Consider the following 22,586-nt stretch of genomic DNA (forward strand, 5'->3'; position numbering starts at 1 on the left):
GCCCCAGCAATAACGTGGAATCCCGTCGTCTAGAGGTACAAAATTGAAACGTTCTTCATCGAAAGCTATTAAGCACCAGATATGTCAGTCTTTGACGCGTATTCGTAGAGATAGATGTTTTTCCTTGATTGTAGGTTTGATAATTATTGTACATAGCAGATAAGTTTTTGAGAAAAGAGCTTTAGTTTCGGCCGGATTTGTAGAGGTGTGTTTTGTATTGCCGCCTCGAGTCCGGACTAAAGAACTTGGTTAGCAAGTTCCGAAGTGGGATAATTGTTATTAGGGTTCAAGCATAGAAAATTCTCACCGTTGTCAATGGTCGTCGAGTACCCCTCTAAAATATGGATATTTTTGTCAGTCCCTGTGAGAAACCACCCCTGAAAGGAGGTGATTGACCAAGAAGTACGCCCTCTAATCAGGAAGGTACGACTTAGCTGCAAAATTTGTCACAAAGTTTAGTTACTGCTACTGCTTACTGCTTCGGGAAATTCTCCCGCGGATTGTTTTTTACTTTCAATAATCTGCTTGAACTTTTAGTGTAGAGTCTAGAGTTGTGTTAACTTCTCTCTTTTAATTTTATTCAAAATTCTTAGTTTTCATTTGGTTTAAGGTTGTCTTGTTTTTGTTTGTTAATGTAAGATTTCGTAACGTGTGTGAAAAATAAAGGAGGCTGGTCGACTACTCGGTAGTTTCCATCCTCTTTCTTGACAACTCCTCTTTGCGGTTCGCGGACTCAAAAGTAGTGAATTCTGTGACTTGGTGTCGCCAAAAATTAGATTTCTTCAAAAAAGGTAAGAGCAATCTGTTGTTTTGTTTATACACACATCAATATTGTTGGGACCCACACCGGTCTGGGTATACCGAGTGACAACAGTATTAATCAGCTAAAAGCGTAGTCTATAGTTTTATAAAAATTTTAATACTACAAAATTCAGAAATTCGTGATTATCACACTGAAAAAAATCAAAATAAAGGTATGGACATACATCATTACAAAACTTGATTCATATTTTTATTGTTCTTCTGCAGGATCCAGTTCGACCATGCCGCTTCTTCCTGTACAGTGAAGCAAGATCTAGTTCGGAACTAAGTTTGCAGAATTTATTACTAGGCCCTGTCAAGTTAACGAATCCTAAATTTGACACTACTTTGCAAAGACTCATGAAAAAGTACCAGTATCTTATCATATAAATATGTGAGGCATCTGCAAGAGAAAGAAAACTCTTCTCGTTACTGAGTTTACTCTCATTTTTATTTTTACCAGAAAAACATGAACTACAGTTGTAAACAAGGGAAGAGAGAAAACTAAGCAACCATGCTCGACTGCTATCAAGACCATGTTTGGTCTCTAAGTCTAGCTATTTAGCTAAACTCAGAGACCAAACATTTTCCACAAGTGTAGCACAGTGCCTAAAAGTTTGAGGTTACATAACTTTCCCAGATTATTGCGCAGGAACGGTATTAGTTACACTTCGTTCGAAATATCCCTCGTAATCTTTGTACACCAGTAGCATTATTCATTTCGTATGTTGCATTTGAAAATTATTATTACCTGGCGAACTATTTTTTTTCTTTATTAAATTAATGTGTCTGTTATTAAGTCATGCTACATTGTTTCATGGAAATTATGACAAAACTTATTGAAAAAAATCTTGAGATACAGTACTAGGAAAATTATTTGGGTTATCATAGACAAGATGAGAAAATCAGGTTCAAGCAATGAGAATAGGTTGTTCGTGTCACTGTCATTTGTCCAGTTTTTTTTTTAATAAAATAGTACCTTTTGAAATTATGGGCACGGTAATTAATTTCTTTTGTAAGTGTTACAGTATTACACTTTAGGCAGAAGCAAAGAGAGGAAGAAACAGAATAAAAGAGATTAGAACAGAGCAAGAAGCGTGGACCTACACTAATACAGAAAGAAAGAAGAAGACGCAATTGCAGGAGAAATCAAGACTGAATAATGGAGGAAATATTTTTAGGAATTTCTAGAATGAGAAAACGGTCAAAGATGGTAGCCCAAAATCCCCAACCCAGGGGAAAAGAAATCAGTAGACAAGAAGTAACAAGACAGATATAGCATGGATGTATAGAAAGGATGAGGTGTGAAGGAAAATGTCTGAAGGCAAAGAATTTCCCCGAAAATGGAGAGAGGGCATAATATTTTTCATATTTAAAAAATAAATGACGTTAAAACTATCAAGGAATTATCTTGATGAATACTGTAAATAAACTATAGGTATGCAATATTATTGGAAGAGGGGTTGAGGATTGAGATGAAGGAAAATACCATTTTACCAGATAGACAGGCGAGTTTTAGAAGAGGCAGGGGTAAAACAAACATTAATGTATTTCCATCATGTTAGAAAATAAGAAATAAAAAAAGTGGTAGGATCTATTCAATGTTCGTAGACCTTACGGCAGCGTTCAATGCGGTAGCTACAGAGAGAATACGGAGACAATTTAAGGGAAAGGAATAAATGAACAATTAGTATATGTAAGATAGAAGAAATCTATGCAAGAACGAAATGCAAGGTAAGAGTAAATGGAACTGAGAGTGAAGTTTTTTTATACATGTAAGGGAATAAGGCAAGGATGTCCACTAAGCACCAACCTGTTTGAAACTTTTATAGATTGCGGAAATGTTCAGAAAAATGTAGCCACGGGGTTGTCATGGGACGAGATTACAACCTGGTAATAATCGCAAAGGACGAAAAAGAAATGAAAGAAATGATGATTAGCTTGGGAAGATACATAGAAAGGAAAAATTTTGAAGCGAGTGTAGAGAAAAGGAAATTAATGATACTTATTTGGTACAAAGGTACGAATGAGGAAAACAAAATGGGCTTGGGAAGAAAAAGAGATAGTGGTGATAAAAGAATTGAAATATTTATGATATAGCAGTACATTCACCACTAATAACTCTAACAGAAGACATCCAGTATTGTTTGGAGTATAGGTGCGAGGAAGTTTGGATATGACACAAAGAGAAGGATGATCATGATGTTTGATAGCATGGTAAAGAGTACATTGATGTATAGATCAGAGGTGTGGGGATGGGGGAATATGATTAATTAAAGAATGCAAGAAAAGTATCTGAATAAGTATTAGAACTAAATAGAAAATAGAAAAAGGACAAACAGCAGTAAAATATTAAGAAAAAATGAGTTAGAAAACAAAGTGTAAGATGCTGAGAGAATATAGAAGAGAGGTAGAAAAGACTATAGAAAAAGGAATGTGCATGAAAAGGAAGACAAATACTATTACTATTAGATAAATCGATATGCATGTATGGAAATCGAAAGACTGTACCAGGAGACGAGAATTATGACAGACAAGAACGGAGAGGGAGGATAAAAGAATAAGGTACTACTCGGGGTACAAAGAACTTATAACCGATCAATGACCACAATAACTTGACAAGACGAATAGGAAAGCAATAATGATGATCGCGAGGATTAGACGCAGGAACGAAGAAAGAGAAAACAAGTTTTGGTTGGAAGCAGAATAGTGAGTATTCAGAATATGTTGTAGTATGAGAGAAACAATTGAGCATATGCTGTGTGAGTATATAAGGGATGAGAGAAATAGAGATGCCATAGGAGCAGGTTTTAAAAAGGAAAAAGTAGAGAAGATAACGAGAAATAAAAATAAATAAATACAAGGTTATATGTATATAGTTATAGACATATATTTTGTGTAAACAAGCATCCATTCAAACCCGAAGGGCAGAAAAAGGTACTTTATCTATCACCATGACACTTTAGTGGTAAAGGAAAATACATACCAAACAGCTTCTAAATAAACTTCAGCTTTTTAGTGAAAATCAGTTTGTAGCAGCATTGTTTGCTCGGCGCAGAACGGCGTAAAACGAATATGAATTTTTAAGAATCTGTAAATCGTCAAATATTAGTGCAAATGTGACCAAATACCTGCAATTATAAGTCACCAGAACAAAACTTCCTAGAGAAATTTTAAAGAAATCCACCGCATATAGTGCCATCTCTTTTTGTGCTCGAAAAATAAAGAAAGATAAATTTTTTCTAAAAGTTATAGACCCTGCTAGCCAATCACATTCAAATGCTGCTTGAGGTAATAGCTGACTCTGAAAAACGATGATCACGCATAAATCTACATAGTTAAAACAATTACAAAATTTGTACCTTTACTATAAGTAAATTGCCCCACCAACAGAATAACAGCAATTCCACCATAAGAGCTGACATATAAATAATTAGGGCAGCAAAATGCGTACTTGCGGGACTAAGTACAGATAGCTCCAACAGCGTTAAACAGAGCGATATGGTACTTATTAAAAACTGTGCAAACATAGTAATATTTAAGAACTGATAAACATCTCCAAAACATCTAAAAAGCAAAAAGTACACATAAAAAATATCATCTGAAAACTACTTACGACAAAATTTCCTTATGGTGTTGTATACAGTCAAGTAGTTCCGTCTCCATCATTTCGGAAGCTTTATCCGATTGCTGATACTTTGTTCTAGAAATATTCTTTACATTGTCAGCTAGAATATCAAGCTGCGCAATAAGAATTGCAATCAGGTTAATTGACAAACAATCTGTGTGAACTTGAATTTGAGCCATTGTAAAAGGAGCAGTCAATTGATGAAAATAAGTTAATTCATAAATCGGCGATATTTTATAATCATAGGGATACCAGGCGTTAAACGGTAGCTTTCTATTACCTCTTAACAGTTCTGCAATCGGATACAACCCAAAAAATAACACTGTTGCTGTGGGTCCACAGAAATGAGTTATGTACATTACGTCAAATATTTTAAGGGTAGATAATGCTTCCTTCTCTTGATAGGAATTCCTTGGCTGAAAAGATTTCTTTTGTACTGTTTCGTTGATTCGCAGTATCTTGTCCCTATTTCTTATAACACAATACGCCTTAACCCTTAACTTGGCAAAACCAAAAGAGGTCACAAAAAAATTATCTTTCTACATTTTTGTACATATATGGAAGTTACAAAGTAAAAAAATCGTTCAGAATAATTTTCAACACAATCGTTCTTTGTTTACAACTATGTATCTCAGAAGATACACCGCCCGGTTTAGGGGGTACTGGAATGTATCTGTGTAGATACATTGCCAGATTTTAGGAACACAGCATAAATTCATCGAAAAGCTGGCAGTGTGAACTGTGGGATACAACCATGATTTTAAGCAATATTGGCAATGTATCTCCTAAGATACAACCTGATTTTTATGTTGGTCTGATATAAATGTACTAAAATTGTATCAAAATCTCAGTAAATATAGATAATTATTAATCAAACTCGGTCCAGAACACCAGATTGAGACAACTCATGATTTTTTTACAAATATAATTATATTCATTATTTTACACAATTAAAACAGTATAAAATATAATATAATAAATTAATCCTTTTACATAATTATTGCGTACTATTGTGAAAATTAAAAACAACAACGTTAAGAATAAAATAAATCTTGCCGCCAGATTCGTTTGTGAACATTTGCTCAAAGAGAACGGTCCCATAATTTACAACACATTTTCCCGCGGAATTCAACTAACCAGATGGTCCGATTGTTAGTATAGGGACAGGGTCTTGTAAATTCTATTCTGACCATGGTAAAAAAACTTTAAAATGAAAGATGTAAAGAGCGAAACGAATATTTGAGTTTGCACTTGTATTTTAACGTACAAATTGCGACTCATCAGTGGCTTGACGTATTCATACCTACATATATTAATTGAAACATTGGCAAATTTTCTGTTAGCACTTGCATTAAATTAAACAGTCTAAATATCAAGAATATTATAAATTTAAATAGGTAACAGCAAAAAATAAACTTTTTCTGTTAAGAAAACAATCTACTGAAAATTAAAATATTAATTTACAGTTCATTCAAAATTCATACCACTATTATAGAAAACATAATTTAAAAAATATATACAAGTAACTCTATATGTGCTCTATATATACATGATTTTTTTTTTTTTAGAAATTTGTTTTAAACTTTCTGTTTATTATTTTTATTTTTTTTTAACATAAGAAGCCTAAATTTATGTTTAAGAATAAATTGCAAAAGGCAAATCAGTTTGCTAAATATTGCAACCTTACAAAAATCTAATGTGGGAGGTAAAATTAAATAACTTTAGTTGCTCTTAAGTAGAAATAATTTATTGTAGTTATGCTGTATGATTCATTACTTATTCAATAAATGTTTTAGTAAATTAATTAAAAAATGCTTGCACATGGGAATTTTGTTAGTATTACTAATGCTTTTGCATGAATATTTTGATAATAAATAATACAACCTATGTAACATTAGTGCACATTATAACACTAAACATATAAGAAAATTTATAATGTGCAAAGGTATGTTTTTTAATGGAAAATCTAAACATAGTTCACAAAAACATGCAGTTATAAAGAAGAATATAAATTTTGTCGACAGATTCGTTTATGAATAACATTTGCTCAAAGAAAACGGACCCATAATTTACAATACTCTTTCCCGCGTAAATCGTTCGACTACCTACCCAGATGGACGTTTAGATTGTTTGTATAGGGGTTTGTAAATCCCGTTCTGACCATGGTAATAAAAATTAAAGTGAAAGATGTAAACAGCGAAGGACACTTGAGTGTTGCAAGTGCATGTGCGAATTACGATGGGCACTCTGTGGCTTGGCCTGATCGAACGGAAATTAACGAAATTGTACTGTATTTATTCATTGAAATCTGATTAATTTTCCGCTGCCGTTTGCATTAAATTAAGTAGTGCAAAATAAAAGGAAATTCAAATGACAATAAAAAAAACTTTGTATTAAGGAAATTATCTAATGAAAATCAAAATACTAATTAACAGTTCATCCAAAATTTGTTCACTATTAGTACTAAAAATATAATTTACAAAAATACAAGTGTCGGTGTGTGTATAGTATTTAATTTATTCAAACAAATTTGCTTTGGATTTTCTGTTTTTTTTTTTTATTTTTTTAACACAATATGTCTAAATTTGTCTTATGAATTTAAAATGAGAACAATTTAAATGCGCACTAGTGTTAATGAAATGTGAAATAAGTAACAGCATTATTAAAAACATTTAACCACAGAAGAAACTATTTCAGCATTTGTAAAACTAAAAGGACAATAAATAAAATAATGGCAGATTATTTTTTCTATGTGCGCAATAAATAATGCAATTTATAATTATTTAATTAAATTTGTTCATTCGTTAAAATAACTGGTTCTTTAATAAATCAATTTGTATTTGAGAAAAATTAAACGAGCATTTCAAATGTTCCGTAAATTACTAAAATGTGCATTAGTTCACAGTAAAGTGGGCATTACATTTCCACTCTTTAAAAGACGTGTCATGTGCTTCATTTCGCGTCAGTTCGGCAGGGAAGAAATCCCCCCTTCCAAAGCCAAGAAAGCATTAATAATTATTATTATTCAATAAATTAATAATGCTTAGTAATTGAGTTTTTTGATGAAAGAATGTTTATTTTAAGTTTCTTTGTTAATTTTTTTTAAACTTTTAATCTGTTTAGCTACTTTTTTGCTATGAATATCTTTTTTTTTTTTGTTAATTTTGTATGTATTCATAAAATACATTAATACAGTAGGTCTATCTTTGTTTGTTATTTTCTATAGTTTCAATAATGCACGCAGTACAGAAAATCATTGCCCAAAACAATAATTTTATTATTCCAATTTGCACTTAATACATATAATGCACAAAATACAAAAACTTATTGCGCAACATAGTAAATTTAATGCACAAATGTTATTGCGCATAGTATAAAATTTAATGCACAAAGTATTAAAAATAATGCACACTTAATTACGACCCATTTAAAATTAGAACCAAAATTTCAAATTTGTTCAATATTTTCGTTCAACACAACTTTCTGAAATATCTATACCTAAATAAACTGCAAAATTTATAACAATTTGTTAAATTATATTCCAACTATCTAGAAATTTAATGTGGAACGGTAAATTAATTTCATTTGCTCTTAACTGGAAATAATAATCAGAGTGCAAGGACAGAGCTGGATACATCATAAACATTGCCGTAATTAGGTTATTTTGTATATGTTTCATCCAACAACAGAATAGAACCAAAATTTATGGTACGGTTTCCCGCTCAAATGTCAGGAAGTAAAGATACCTGACCAGATGTTGGGATTCTGAGAATTGCTTGGGTTACAACCTGTCCAGGGCTTTTAGTTAACGCAAAAACTAACAGTATTATCCTCGAAGTTTTTAAACTTAAAATTCAAGGAAGTAAGCAGACATTAATAAACAAGGTTTTGTGATCGACACGTTGATTACTTGCCTTCATTTTATTAATAAGCAGACTTGTGTACATATGCATATTATAAAATTGTTGTTATATAAATATAATTTTGATATAGTCTTCTCAAATGAACGTTACATTAACTGATAAATGTATATACACGTTGCTTGTAACCTTGACTATAATCAATAAATTATGTTATTCACGTTTGAATAACTAGAAATTTTATTTTTCTATATATGGATATCAATTGGCAATGTATCCTAGAAGATACAACAATGATTTATTTACATCTTGGCGGTGTATCTCTACAGATACACCTATCGATGCTTGGAAACGAGGCAGTGTGTACCACAGGATACAACCATGATTCTGCCTAAACTTGGCAGTGTATCCCGTGAGATACACACAGTTTAAATCTTAATTAAATGCTATGTATAAAGTATTTTCAACAATGAGTTAACTATATGTTATTTATGATGCTTTTAGAAGGTTCCAAAATAAAAAACAAGCTTTGTTGGCCCAAAATACCAGTATAATTAACAATTTTGTAAGAGCATGTACTGAAATTTTCGGAAAGTTGAATAAGAACCATGCGCGCTGCAACAAAAACGTTGTTAATTTGCTTTAAACATTAAGTAAAATTCATAAAAAAAATACATGTTTTAAATGAAACATACAGCACAACATTGGTATGATTTTGAAAACGAAATGGTACAAATTACGAGCAAAAAAAATTTTCGATTTTATGTATCTCACAAGATACATTGCCAAGTTAAGGGTTAAGGTTAGTAAATAATTTCACAAGCGTTAATAAACCAGATGATGCCACTTCTTCCAAATCGTCATAGTGTTGGATAAGATTAACTACTTGTGACATATTATGAAAGTTACAATAAATAAAAATTGTAATAAAATATAAAAAATATAAATCACAACGGAAAAGTCCATGTTTAGACCACACTCCCATGATTCTTAAACGTCGTAACATTTTATTAGTTCTTTCCTGAAAGTCGAAACCCATTTTTGCTTCAAACTATTATTCTGACGGCGTTGAAAATAGTGGCAGTAATTTTTATACTCTACATGGAGTTAAGTATTTAAAATTTATAAAGCATGAAGAGATTCAGTTTGTAAGTATAGTTTACTACTAAAGAGTGACTTGTTTAAGAAAAACAGCATTGAATTTAGTATTAAATATTTAAACTATCAGTGGTCTACATTTATATAATTTAGAGTTCTTACACAGAATTTTTTATGTAATCGTTTATTCTTCAGACTGGACTGTAATCAAATAAATCCATCATGCGTAAATAATGATTCAAACACTCCACTGGATTCCAGATGTAAGAATTTTCTTGATTATTATTTACAGGTATACATTTTTAATGACTTAGTGCTTAATGTCTTTAAATTATTGGTTTCCGTTTTTTTTTCAGTCGTTTCTTATTATTATTATTCTTCGGAAAGGGTTTCATAGAAAAATATTGATTTCTAAATACGCTTCTGGGTCAATATTCCTCGGTTAATGCTCGCGGCGTTAATATGGTTAAATTTCATAAAGAGAAGTAACCTTGTATGCAACGTTATTACTAAAATACCTACCTTATAGAATCGCCAATCATTATTGAAGCATTCATTAAATGAGACCTACTCGAACTATTGATCTCATTTCACGAAGATTTCAACGTTACGGCGGATATATCTCACATGAAAAAAATTAATAGATCACGATTTCTACGGCAACAAGTCATAAAAACACTGTTTCACTGCTTAGGAAACAATAATTTTATAATTACTTGATTACGGTTTTGATACATATGTCTTGTTTCTGTATTAGTCATGCTAAATTAATTTGAATGCCGTTAAGAAGAAATTCTACCAAAACGTGTTTACATAATGGATACGTTTTATGCAATAATTCTGATTGTAACTAATAAATTGTGTATATGTTAACTAAATCTTCTAAGAAACACATTAATTACAAAACCATTAATACACATTAACAAATTTTTGTACCGATTTGTAAACGAATATTGCATAACTGAAGTAAGTTATGCACCAAACAGAAGTCGGATTCTCACATTATTTTACTTTAAAATGTATTCAATAAGGAAGCATAACATTAACCTCGCATACGACCTAGCTACTTTCGTTGATATATTTTGTGAACACTAAAATAGTTTCACGTATATCCGAAAATCAATAAAATTCGAAATGAGATATTTATTTGTAATAGCTTGCGTAAAGTTACACGATTACCGTCGTTCTTGTCAAAATATTATTTTATTTTGTATTTATACACTAGTATTAATGCATACTAATAACAATAAATTATTTAATTTCTCTGTAGCAGATATCTCTTCCTTCCTTTACGGAAAATTCGAATTTCTTCAGAAAAAGTCCTTGCGTTTTCATTGTTCATAATCAAAAGGCTGCAACATAAACAAAAATGAGTACTGAAACATTTACGTCGTAACACTAATCATCACAAATCACAAATTACGGTAATACGAATATTTTTCAATAGTTCAAATGATTATTATTATGAGTACACTCATTTCAAATATACTTTTTGCATAATAAAAACGATTATTACCGCATTACGTTTTAAAAGGTTATAAAACAGATAAATTCAAAAGTGAGTTAACAGTTCTTAACACAACAGAGATGCTAAAAAACCACCTGCAGTTAGATTAATGCTTTCGGTGAAATAAAAAAAAGCGTTTAATCAAAATGAAGTTAATAATGTTGCATAGGATTTAGTGCTCGTTTACAACAATCAAGTACCGACTATTCGAAGCAGTTGGTGTTCATTGTTGGAAAGTCGGACTCAAAGTGAAATAATAAGTAACAGATGACCTCGTTGTTATATATTCCTTAACGTAATATGTAGCATCACTTGAGAATTACGAGTGAAAGTACTTTATCTTATTTTTTGCGAATCAATCGTGCTTCATACGGTTATTAAGTTTTTAAAAATATAAAGCAATAAATTAAATGAAATCTTTACTGCGCCAGTTACAGTTCAGAGCTCATTATTAACGTTATTATTAAAACTCGTAACATATTCAAAAGCTACAGATGCTGGCTTACATTGTAGGTACCTACTTATCTTATATAAAACTTAATATGGCAGAACATTTAATTGTTTGTTTTCTTAAAACAGTTGATGATATCGTATCCAAATTTTGTCAAGTATATCAACGTCACTTATATAATATATAATATACAGGGTTGCTAAAAGTAAGGGAGCAATGGAATATCTCGGGAACGGCTCTTGAAATTTAGAATATACTTAAAAATACTCAAGCTCTCTTTTCGCTACCTTTTTAAACTCTAAACTTTATTTGTTTTCAAAATGGAAGGCTAACTTGATTTTTTTTAATAGCACCACCAGTCAAATCGTCAATTTTTGAATGGAAGATTTTTTTTCTTAATTCAGAACTGTACCACATGCATACATTTTTTAAATAAAACGGCAAATAAACTGATAAATTATTTATTATGAATAAATTCAAAAATAGAAAATTGTAGTTGGCTTTGAAAATACTGTCATGGATTTGTCAGTGTGTACTGAAAAGCAAACTTCTAGATAGCACCTCTTTTTAATGAAACTCATCCCAATACAGGAAAAGTCTCTAGGTCGACGGTTTCAAACACATTGCCTAGATTTAACGAAAGTGACAATGTTAGAAATCGTCAAAGAACCGGAAGACCAAAAAATGTTACAAATGACGAGAACTCCTTTAATATCATGTTAGATGAAACTGAAAATCCAAAAACTTCAGTGCACCAATTGGCATAACTGAACTGAAAACATGTTTAACTTTCCTGTTGTTGAAAGAAAATTCTGTATATTAAAAAAAACAAAAATTAAGCCCCATCTACCCGCCCCCATCTCAATTGTGATGAGTTTTTCATTCCTAATCAGACCGAAGGGCGGAGTTTAATTGCAAAAACCTCATTTCTCTACAAGAAATTATCATATGACATATGTTTTTACATTAATATTTCTCTAAAAAATTCTACCCTTTTAAAGACATATTTCATATGGCAATTTCTTGTAGAGAAATGAGGATGTTGCAAATTAAGCTTTGCCCTTCAGCTCATGATGAATAAAACATTCATTACAATTGAGAACGGGTGGGCGGGCGGGGCTCATATTTTGTCCATTTTTTCTTAATATACGAAGTCTTTTTTCACAACAAGAAACTGAAAACATGTTTAACTTTTCTGTGGTTGAAAGAAAATCTATATATTAAAAAAAAAAACACAAATTAAGCCCCATCCACCAGCCCCGATCTCAATTGTGATGAGTTTTTCATTCCTAATCAGACCGAAGGGCGGAGTTTAACTGCAAAAACCTCATTTTTCTACAAGAAATTATCATATGAGTAGAGGCTCAGTTTAAAAAATACTCAAACAGGAAAAATATCATCAACACAAAATTAATTTACTACAAGATTCAGTGAGGATGACTTTAATGGCAGACAGACTAGCTCAGGATGGCAACTGTATAAATCAATTATTTCTTTCAGATAAGTCTACTTTTTGTTTGAATGGGCCTGAATGGAGGAGGTTCATATACCAAAAAATTAATATTTGGCTGCATTATTGGTCGCCACATTGTAGGATCCTTCTTCATTAACGGAAATTTAGTCCGACAAATACCTCCAACTTTTGCAACAAAGTATTATTCCTCGACTTAAACAATATTTTCCAACTATAAAAACTCAAATTTACCTGTAGAGTTCATCTGGTTCCAACAAGATGGAGCACTACCTTACTTCAGACGTCAAGTACGGGATTACATGAATGAAACTTTTCCTTGAAGGTGGATAGGACACTTGACCTTTTTCTGTGGGGTTATATAAAAAATGGAGTTTATGTTAATAGATCACAAAGCATATAATTGAAGAACTCGAAGAAAGATTATTGATTGTGATTACTTATATTCCCCCTAATATTCTAACAAATTCATTTGAAAACTTTGTGCAACGTATTTATTATTGCCAGAAAATAAATGGAAAATTGGAACATTTGTTGTAAAATTATTGCTTTTTAAGTGTTAATTTGACAACATTTATATCAATCTGTTACGTTGGTACGTTTATTTCAGTTTATGTACCTTCAGTTCTATCATTTTTACAATGATTGGGCGCTAGTATAATTTTTGAATAAAGTGTCATACGGCAGGACTATGGCAGGTGATAGTGTTGTCAAGACTAGCTCGTCACCTTAGAACTGGTTTGCCGCATATCCAGATCGCGTCCGAGGGATTTTCGCCTCTACTGTTTGGTGCAGATTTGCCGCATGTCGCACTTGGGCGAAGCGAAACATAGTTTAGATTCAGTGCTGATTTGCCGCATGTCCAAGCAGAAATCGATACAGTACCGTTATCCGTTTTTACGTACTTCCTTGCTGTTTTGCTTTTCAGCGTTAGGTTTGGGGTTGGGAAAGAAATCGTATTCAACTTCACGCGCAGAACAATAAGGATAATGTGAAATAAATAAAAAAGAGACTTAACAATTTTGATGAATCTGAAATTAAAAAAAAGCAACTGTAATTTGTGCAACTCTTTTTCTGTTGTTATAGATGTTACAAATATTTTCAAATTATTAGATTCGAAATTTTACAAATTTAAATTTCAAATAGATTTGTTGTTCGATAAACAAATAATTTAATTTTTTACTAAACAGTAACATTTTTCTTTAATTTTTTCTCGGGAATGATTGAACTTATTTTCTCTAAAGTTTTAGTGAACAAGATTTATAACGCTGCATACCAGTAAAAGAGTTCACAATTTTTTGTAGTATTCTTATTTGTAGAAACAATATTTCTACATCAATAATCACAAATAATAGATACATTTTTAATTTTTTAAATTAAATAATAATAAATATATTAAATTAATAAAAGTAATATGAAAATTAAAATTTCGAAACAAAATCTGTTTAGGTGGATTTTGCTTCGAAATTTATTACTGGAACGTTTACAAAAATCAGCTTTTGACATAAAATGCTTGCAAATTTGAAACAGAATTGGAATGTTTCTTGACAATCATGCCTAATACATTTTTGACTTGTATCTTTTAAAAAGAATTATTTCCGAATTTATAGCTATTTACAATTTACGACTTACTTCAAGAACAAATTCCGTATTAGAATTTTACCTATAATAACTAAATAGATGTATGTTGTTAACTTATATAAGGTACCTTACATCGAAACGAGTAATTTGTTTTTTAATATGACATTGCCTTTCTTTATCATTCTGTTTGTCTAACAATTATTGTTGTGCAATTATAAGCGTGTAAATAAAAATAGCTTTACAATAACTTATTTATGGGTAAATTTTTTTACCAATTAATTTAAGTGGATGGTTATATGTAATGGTAATAATAGCCCCATAAAATTCAATCACTGTTTAGGTATACCAGATATCAAAAGCTATTAAATCCAAATGTTATTGTTTATTTTTTTTATGTCTCGAGCGCAAGCTAAGGAAGTATTGTAATCAGGTTCATCGGGCGACTGACTACTTTTATGGCTTCTCAACGTTTCATGACTCCTATAATACGAAAACATAGGTCTCTCGTTTCCGGTTGATAAAACACTGACCAACATTTGTAATCATCCTCCCCATCATATAACGTCATCTCCAACTTTTACAGCAATAAATGTTATATAAATTTTAAAAAATAACATACTTTTTCATTTGTTGTTTATTGAGATTTTACCCTAAGCATCCAGATTGAATTGAATTACCATAACCCTAATTTCTTGAGATTTTGGAAACAGGATATACTACATACATAAAGAAAGTTAAAAGAATTTGAAGTAATGTAATGATACTCTTTTTACATCAACATACTATTATTTATCAATTAATTGGGCATCGTCCAAAATACTGTTCATAAATTATAAGTGCAGGAAGTTTATGCAAAAACATGCAAATACATTTTTTGCGTATAATAATATGTATTGCTTTATTACTAAATATCTACTCATTTATAAGAATTATTAAAATTAGTAAAAAAAAGTATTCAAGTCTCTGTCTAGTTTAATACCTTACCTTATTAAAATAATAAGTTTAATCAATTATGTAGTTAGCAAACAATGACGTTTAATTTATACTTAGTAGGGTTCACGGCATTAACTTTTCACATTGCATGTTTAATTCGGAGTTATAATTTGAGAATATAATTTACCCGTTTATTTATTTTTGTAGTTTAGTAGTACTTCAGCAAATTTAGAAAACTGTATGCTATTTAAAAATACGTGACAAATCACGAGGCCAGGCAATCTAAAGATCTGACTGTTGGTTTGCGCGGGAAATACTGTATACTTTTTAGATAAAAGGAGTCTATGATAAGCGCACGTAGAAGATGATAGACAGAGAGCTAATATTTAGAGCTAATGTATTGGAAAGAAATAGGACAAGTTTACGTGCGCACACCACAGCCTCCCTTTCTTCTCTAAACAGTTTGGGATCATACCATAGTATCATAAATAATAATTGACAAAGAGTTCGCAAAGGAATCCAACGGAAATATTTATACAATTGTTTACAACTACCAGTACAAATAATTCTTTCATTTTCAACTGAAAAGCGTATAACTATATTAAGTACTAGATATTATGGAGTTAGGGGTAATCAAATAGATTTGGGTTGCAGTCAACATAATTGTCACTGATACATAAGACATGGAAACGAATGATTTATTTCCAAATCCAAATATACTGCATTTACAGTTTTAAACAGTATCACTGCTAATTTTCTCTGGTTGCCCGACAATAGCTACTTGTAGTCAATATCCACGTAATGTAATAAAATACTGGAATCTAATTGTTTGAGACAACAACCTATTTTTACCCGAGTGTTCTTTATCAGTTTGAATATTTTATATAAAAAAATTACATATTAAGCTGCAATTTTAGTAGGACTGCAGCGAGTCAACGAGCCGCCTTTACTCCGCCAATGCAAAGAAAATATAATTTTATTATCCTTTGTAAAAATAATTCCTTTCTGTAAAACACATTTAAATTTGGTACTCCGTATTTCGTTCACAATTCACCATTTAACAATGGAAATTAACAATGCAATATTTGGATTCTACAGTTTTTAGGATAAATGAATGACTGCAATGAGTTTTATCAAATGTAGATTTTATATAAAAATAAAGAAAAATAAGTCTCTTTATTTTAAAAATATTTAGAAAAAATCGAATCAAAACATTAATAACTTAACAGTCATTGTTCGTTATACTCAGTTAACTACTTCACCACGAGATTTCTAATATCGTTTCAATTTTTCATTTATTTCACATTATGAGTCCTTGCCGTATTACTTGTTCTTAATCTTAATCTTAATTATCTCTGAAAAATGTATCTATTATTATCTGTAATTATTGATGTGGAAATATCATTTCCACAAATACGAATACAGGTATGCAGCATTATGAATTTTGTTGACTAAAATTTTAGAGAAAATAAGTTCAATCATTTCCGAGAAATCATTAAATAAAAATGTTACTGTTAAGTAAAAAATTAAATTATTTGTTTAACGAGCAACAAATCTATTTGAAATTTAAATTTGTAAAATTTCGAATCTAATAATTTGAAACTCAATCTTTCTTAAAAAAAAAATCGAAAATATTTGTAACATCTATAACAACAGAAAAAGAGTTGCACAAATTACAGTTGTTTTTTTTTAATTTCAGATTCATAAAAATTGTTAAGTCTCTTTTTTATTTATTTCACATTATTCTTATTGTTCTGCGCGTGAAGTTGAATACGATTTCTTTCCCAACCCCAAACCTAACGCTGAAAAGCAAAACAGCAAGGAAGTACGTAAAAACGGATAACGGTACTGTATCGATTTCTGCTTGGACATGCGGCAAATCAGCACTGAATCTAAACTATGTTTCGCTTCGCCCAAGTGCGACATGCGGCAAATCTGCACTAAACAGTAGAGGCGAAAATCCCTCGGACGCGATCTGGATATGCGGCAAACCAGTTCTAAGGTGACGACTGCTACGATTTTGTAATTCGCAGTATTTATATTTTGACAACCTATTTTACCATGCTGGAAAAAAATAAAATAATGCATGACTTACATTTTTAAATTCAGAAAAAAATGCACTATTTAAAAACGGAACATTTGACTACTAGTGTTATTTAAAAAAAATCAAAAACAAATTTCAAAAAAATTCAACAAACCGTTCTCCCGATATTCAATTGCTTCCATACTTTTTAGCGACACACAATCGAAAGGTAGAACTTTTTATACATTTAACAGTTCACTGAAGAAATGTATTCTCAGATGTACAAAACACTTTTCCGCTTCTACAGTCAAGATGTTTTGTCGATGATGTCAAGTCTTTGCAAAAACTTGGACGTAGTGGAAACATGAGTGCAATTTATTGACGATCTCAGATACTGCAAATGTATGTAATAGGAATCATAGTTTGGCTATCATGATGTTACGGTAAATTGCAAATCAGTTCTATTTGTCCCAAAATAGTTTATTAAAAGAGTGAGTACTACTGTGTGTTGCTCTCCAAAACATTACATTTCCATTAATTAGCCATTTCTGAACTCTTGTGTATACGAAGAAATTTGTGACACTGTTCCATAAAAATATTTCTTTATTGTATCGTGTTTCAGCTGTTGATATTAGCGAAGAAAGTGTTAATATCATGAATATTCATTCAGAGACGAAAACATTGAAACTGTAGCTGCTATAAGAATTTTGCATGAAGATTATAATGATTTAATCATTTTTTTTTATTTTCTGGCTGGCCTTAATTGTAAATAAGGGTACAACTTCATGATCTATGATTTCTATACAAGACCTTTGAACACCTTTGACACTTTGAATGAAAATGAAGTTTTTTGATGAGCTGGTGTGTAGAATATAAATAAACATTATAATGACGCACAAAAAATATGCCATGATTTGTAACCAACTTAGTGAGCACAGCAAAACACAATTTCCCGTCAGAAATAAAATTTTAGTGGAAGTTTCAAAGCATTCAGGCGAAATACATCTACATGTTTGGCTCATTTCTGAAAAAAATATCAAAATAGTAATTATAAATAAATTTTCACAATTTTTTGAAAAATTTTTAACATTTGAATAAACAAATTTTTGTTAGCACTTAACCATGAGCACGACACTCTTAAAGTACATCCGAAATTCCACCGCAATCTATTTAATAATTTTGGAGATTCGAGAAACAGACAAATAGACACACAAACGGTCGGAAACAGGGACCGATATTTTCGTAATGTCCAAGCCATTAATGTACTACATTGTATGTAGGTACTCTTAGTTTACACTTTTGAAGTAAAAAATAGCTACAATTGCTAAGATGTAGCTGAACATGTAATCAACATCTAACCTTGCCCAAAAACAAAAAAAATAAACAAGCTCAACTTCACGTCAAACGTTCTCTAATAAATATGACGAATAAAACAATATAAGTATTAATTAACTTTAGATGACATTTATGCCTTAACAGGATATACATTGTGTAATAAAGAAAGATTATAACTATTATAACTACAAACAGAACAGACCCCTGAATCCCTCGGTGAATGCCATCGGTTGAGAACAAAAGGATAAACCCTCACTCTAATCAATTAATATTCACCAATATTATTAACAATGGCTCTTGTTGTTAGCACAGACCAAATGTATAGAATAAACTAACCAAGCGAATCTTCAATAAACTCTTGTGAATAGTAATTTGATATGGACTGAAGAACACAGGGAATACGACAGATGTCTTGACGGCTAAGTGAATGAAACCGATCTGTATGGCAGCCAACTGGTGGTCAGTATTTGTTTTATTGTATACTCTGTACATTTAAATCACAAAACCCACATGAGGATCTGCAAGCGTTTTCTTAAACTTTTGTTTATTGCAACTTTCAATTCAACATAATAAATGCGCAAACATTTTTGTAGAATAATTCCGTTTATTTTGAATAGTGTCTCAGAAATTTTTCTGAATATAACGTTTAATACAACTTTTTGTGATTTTTCAGAGTCTATGGGGTAATAAACATTATAACGTTACCTGCGCCGAGTGATTAACAAAGATTAAAAAAATGTGTTTAGTTATTAAACAAAGTGAAATATATTGATATAGTTTTAGACATCTTGCTGACAGAACTCCATCGTGATTTTTTGGCATGTTTAGAAACATATAAAAATTAAAGATTTTATTTAGGATGTAATACACAATACTCGCACATGAATGCAGCAATACTCAAAAACTGTACTCTAAATAAATAATCAAATGGAAAATTTGTGTTGGATTTTTGTAACGCATATTTTCTTGTTAGCACATTCTTTTAGTTGTTACCGCTAATACAGTGGCGGCCAAAATAAAGTAGAAGACTTTTCGTTCCCCAGTGTAACTTTCAAATTTTTATTGACGTTTAAATCCACTTTCACTTTAACTAATAACTAATTAAATAGAAACGTCCTTGGTAAAACACAGTCAACAAAAATCGTGTTCTGGTTATAGCTTACAAAGTTGAAAACGTAGTTATAGTTAAAAAAATTGATCGAAGGTTCATTAAGTACGTACAGTTCAACAAAGCAAGCTTTTCTGAAAATTTAAAATATTTATTTTGCAAAATGGGTATTATTTGTGATAACCTCTACGAAAGGACCGGGCAAAATGAGATACCTAATGTTCTAGAGCTTCTACAGCGGAAACACTAAACTTTTTATCAAATAAGTTGTTTAATATTAGCTCAGAGTATATGTATTGTAAAAACATACATCGCTCATTAAACACACATTAACAAAAAAATACTCCCCTATATATTTACAAAAACTCAAAATACCCGGTTTTGCCCATCAGATAGGGCAAAATGGGGTACATTAGCAAAAGTAAGGAAAAAGCCTATTTACACAATTCGCACACGAACACCAGTTCATCTTCTTATTCTTCCACACTAGCGTATGATTATATGCCCATTGGTGGCAAATTAAGCAAGCAATCCATCTTTCACAAGATGTAGAATACAACTCATCACAGTACAGACAATCTGCTTCGCTGGCTGTCTTTGCTGTAACTTGAAGTGTTATGCTTTAGGGTTTTCGTTTTTTTACGGTCACTTTCTTAGATTTTTTGGAACACTTGAAAACTCTTTTTTTACAGCTTTCTCCTTAGATGTTTTATCCATAATGTATTCTTCGAGTTCTGCCTTCGAGTTGAAGTTAAATAGCAGAGTTTCCCTTCTTTAGTGAATTTCTTTTACAAGTTTTGTCGCATTGTGGACTGGGAATGTGAACCGTTGGACTTGTAACTGGAAGTGCAGACAGAAGTGCATGGTTGGGGACTAGTGGTGGAAGTGGATTGATTTGCTTCTGGACTGATGGAAGTGGACTGACGTTTTTCTGAACTTTTTCAGCAATAGGGTTCATTCAGCTGGTTGTCATTAGGACGGTTACCAACATTCCCTTCAGGTGTTCTTGCTCTTTCTGAAATTTCGCTAACTGCGGATGGTAAAAAATCATGCTTTCATCTACGGGCCACACTCCAGTTTTCCTGAAACCATTTATTGCAGTTAGCATTGTAGCTGCCCTTATGTATGCAGTACTAAATAACGATGAAAGTTGGTGGAAACTAACCACACGTCCAGGGTTGGTTCTAAACTATTTTCGCACTTCATCGTCGTAATGCTACGAATCTTTTGAACCATTTGAAAAATAGCTCCATGGTAATCCAACTTTTTTCATTTAATTCAATTCTAGGCGCTAACCCCTTTAAAAGTTTTTCTAGGGAAAATTAGCATAGGGAGCATGTAAGAACCGGTCGCGGAGAAACATATTTCTGCCGTAACTAACTCTCCACGTACTCCTGATTCTAGAGCCCCTATTTGTCGTTTACGTTTTGAACGAATTTCCTACTATAGGCTTTATTTACCGTTGTCACATTTTCATGTTGATTATCCTGTTTTTTAGAATTCTGTTTTTACGCTTTTTGTGCGTTACGAGAACATAATCATTGTCGTCTGGGTTGTTTTTAACAAACGTTGTCTTTTCGTTGCGTTCCGTTTCAAAATTAGTGAGATTTATCAATTTATTCATCATCATCACATTCTCTTGTTTATCGCGAATCAATTGATAATAATTATTTGCCTTGTTTGAATTTGGTTTGTTTCTTGTAGTATTTACGATGGATGTTTTTGTCGTATTAGTTTTTGCGTTTATAAACTGATGGATCCTCTCGTTTCAACGACCGGCAATACTCCTACAATATTCTTACTCAGATTTATTAGATTTAGAATCACTTGGGTAGCTACATTATCTGCAGCAGTTGAAAGACTTGTTTCTTTAGTTAAATAGAACAAATTTGTTTGCATAAAAACCTAACGGGGCCGAGTAAAATGAATTTCTTATTCGTATTCATAACGTTAAGACCCTTTAGAATGACCTTGGCTTGTCTCTTCAACCAAAGAAATATAGTGCTTGAAGGCAAAACTAGATATGATAGAAAGATTCTGCGAGCACCAACAATCTTGTAAAACAACAAATAATTCATATCACCTACAGGTATTGAGGGTACCAAAATCTTGTAACGCAGTAATCAGTCCGGAGATTATCAGTCTAATTCTAATGAAAACGACACAGATGCGGACAGACAGAAGATGTCAGATGGTAGACAGACAGACGAAAACCAAAGACCTATTTGTTTACAAGACCCGAAAAATTAAAAATATCATTATTTAATGGCATGAGCTTTAATTATAACGACAATACAAATAAATAAACATGCATCAATGAAGTGACGATCCAGCCGAGTGTAAACTTGAAATTTATGATGAACTTGACCCAAGTCGCTTTTGCATAACATGATTTAATCTAAAACAATAATGGGGAAGCAGCGCTGGTGTCTGGTTCTCATTTTATCTCGGTTATCTAACCTGAAGATGGTGATGATTTACACAAATGAAATGGAAAGTTTACGTAAGGTAGTTATAATGAAACAAGTCTAGTTAAACGACTACACAACTGGCTGAAAATACTCTCACTGTTCACGTTCCGTCCGCTACTTTAATCCCACCCCAGAATATTCCGAGTTCGATTATTATTTATTATTTATTAGTGTAACTGTGCTCAAGGTTATTGTAGATAAAGATGATCTAATATTGTTGGTTAATCGGTAATCTCGGGTAATCCATTTAATTTTATCGTATACTTCGGGTATAATTTTTGCCTGGTATCTGATTATACCTATAATTTGCATGCAATTT

General features: G+C 31.5%; 1 protein-coding gene across 2 annotated transcripts; it reads right to left on the reverse strand.

Annotated features, from left to right (window-relative positions):
• Positions 1-1,149: 1,149 nt before the first annotated feature.
• Positions 1,150-4,853, reverse strand: LOC135128123 (odorant receptor 42a-like). Of its 2 annotated transcripts, XM_064054990.1 has the most exons (6): positions 4,792-4,853; positions 4,418-4,721; positions 4,164-4,368; positions 3,950-4,105; positions 3,788-3,892; positions 1,150-1,204 (listed from the first exon to the last, which is right to left on the reverse strand). In XM_064054990.1, exons 2-5 carry the CDS (start codon positions 4,606-4,608, stop codon positions 3,827-3,829), a joined length of 618 nt encoding a protein of 205 aa, XP_063911060.1. In that variant the 5' UTR covers positions 4,609-4,721; positions 4,792-4,853; the 3' UTR covers positions 1,150-1,204; positions 3,788-3,826. The 2 variants fall into 2 exon arrangements, with proteins under 2 accessions (XP_063911060.1, XP_063911059.1); XM_064054989.1 differs by having other exon boundaries at positions 4,418-4,835.
• Between the last annotated feature and the right edge of the window lie 17,733 nt (positions 4,854-22,586).

This window comes from Zophobas morio, unplaced genomic scaffold, assembly GCF_036711695.1.
Source record: "Zophobas morio isolate AGI-343-1 ecotype UQ-CSIRO unplaced genomic scaffold, CSIRO_AGI_Zmor_V1 ptg000012l, whole genome shotgun sequence".
Classification (NCBI taxonomy): Eukaryota; Metazoa; Arthropoda; class Insecta; order Coleoptera; family Tenebrionidae; genus Zophobas; species Zophobas morio.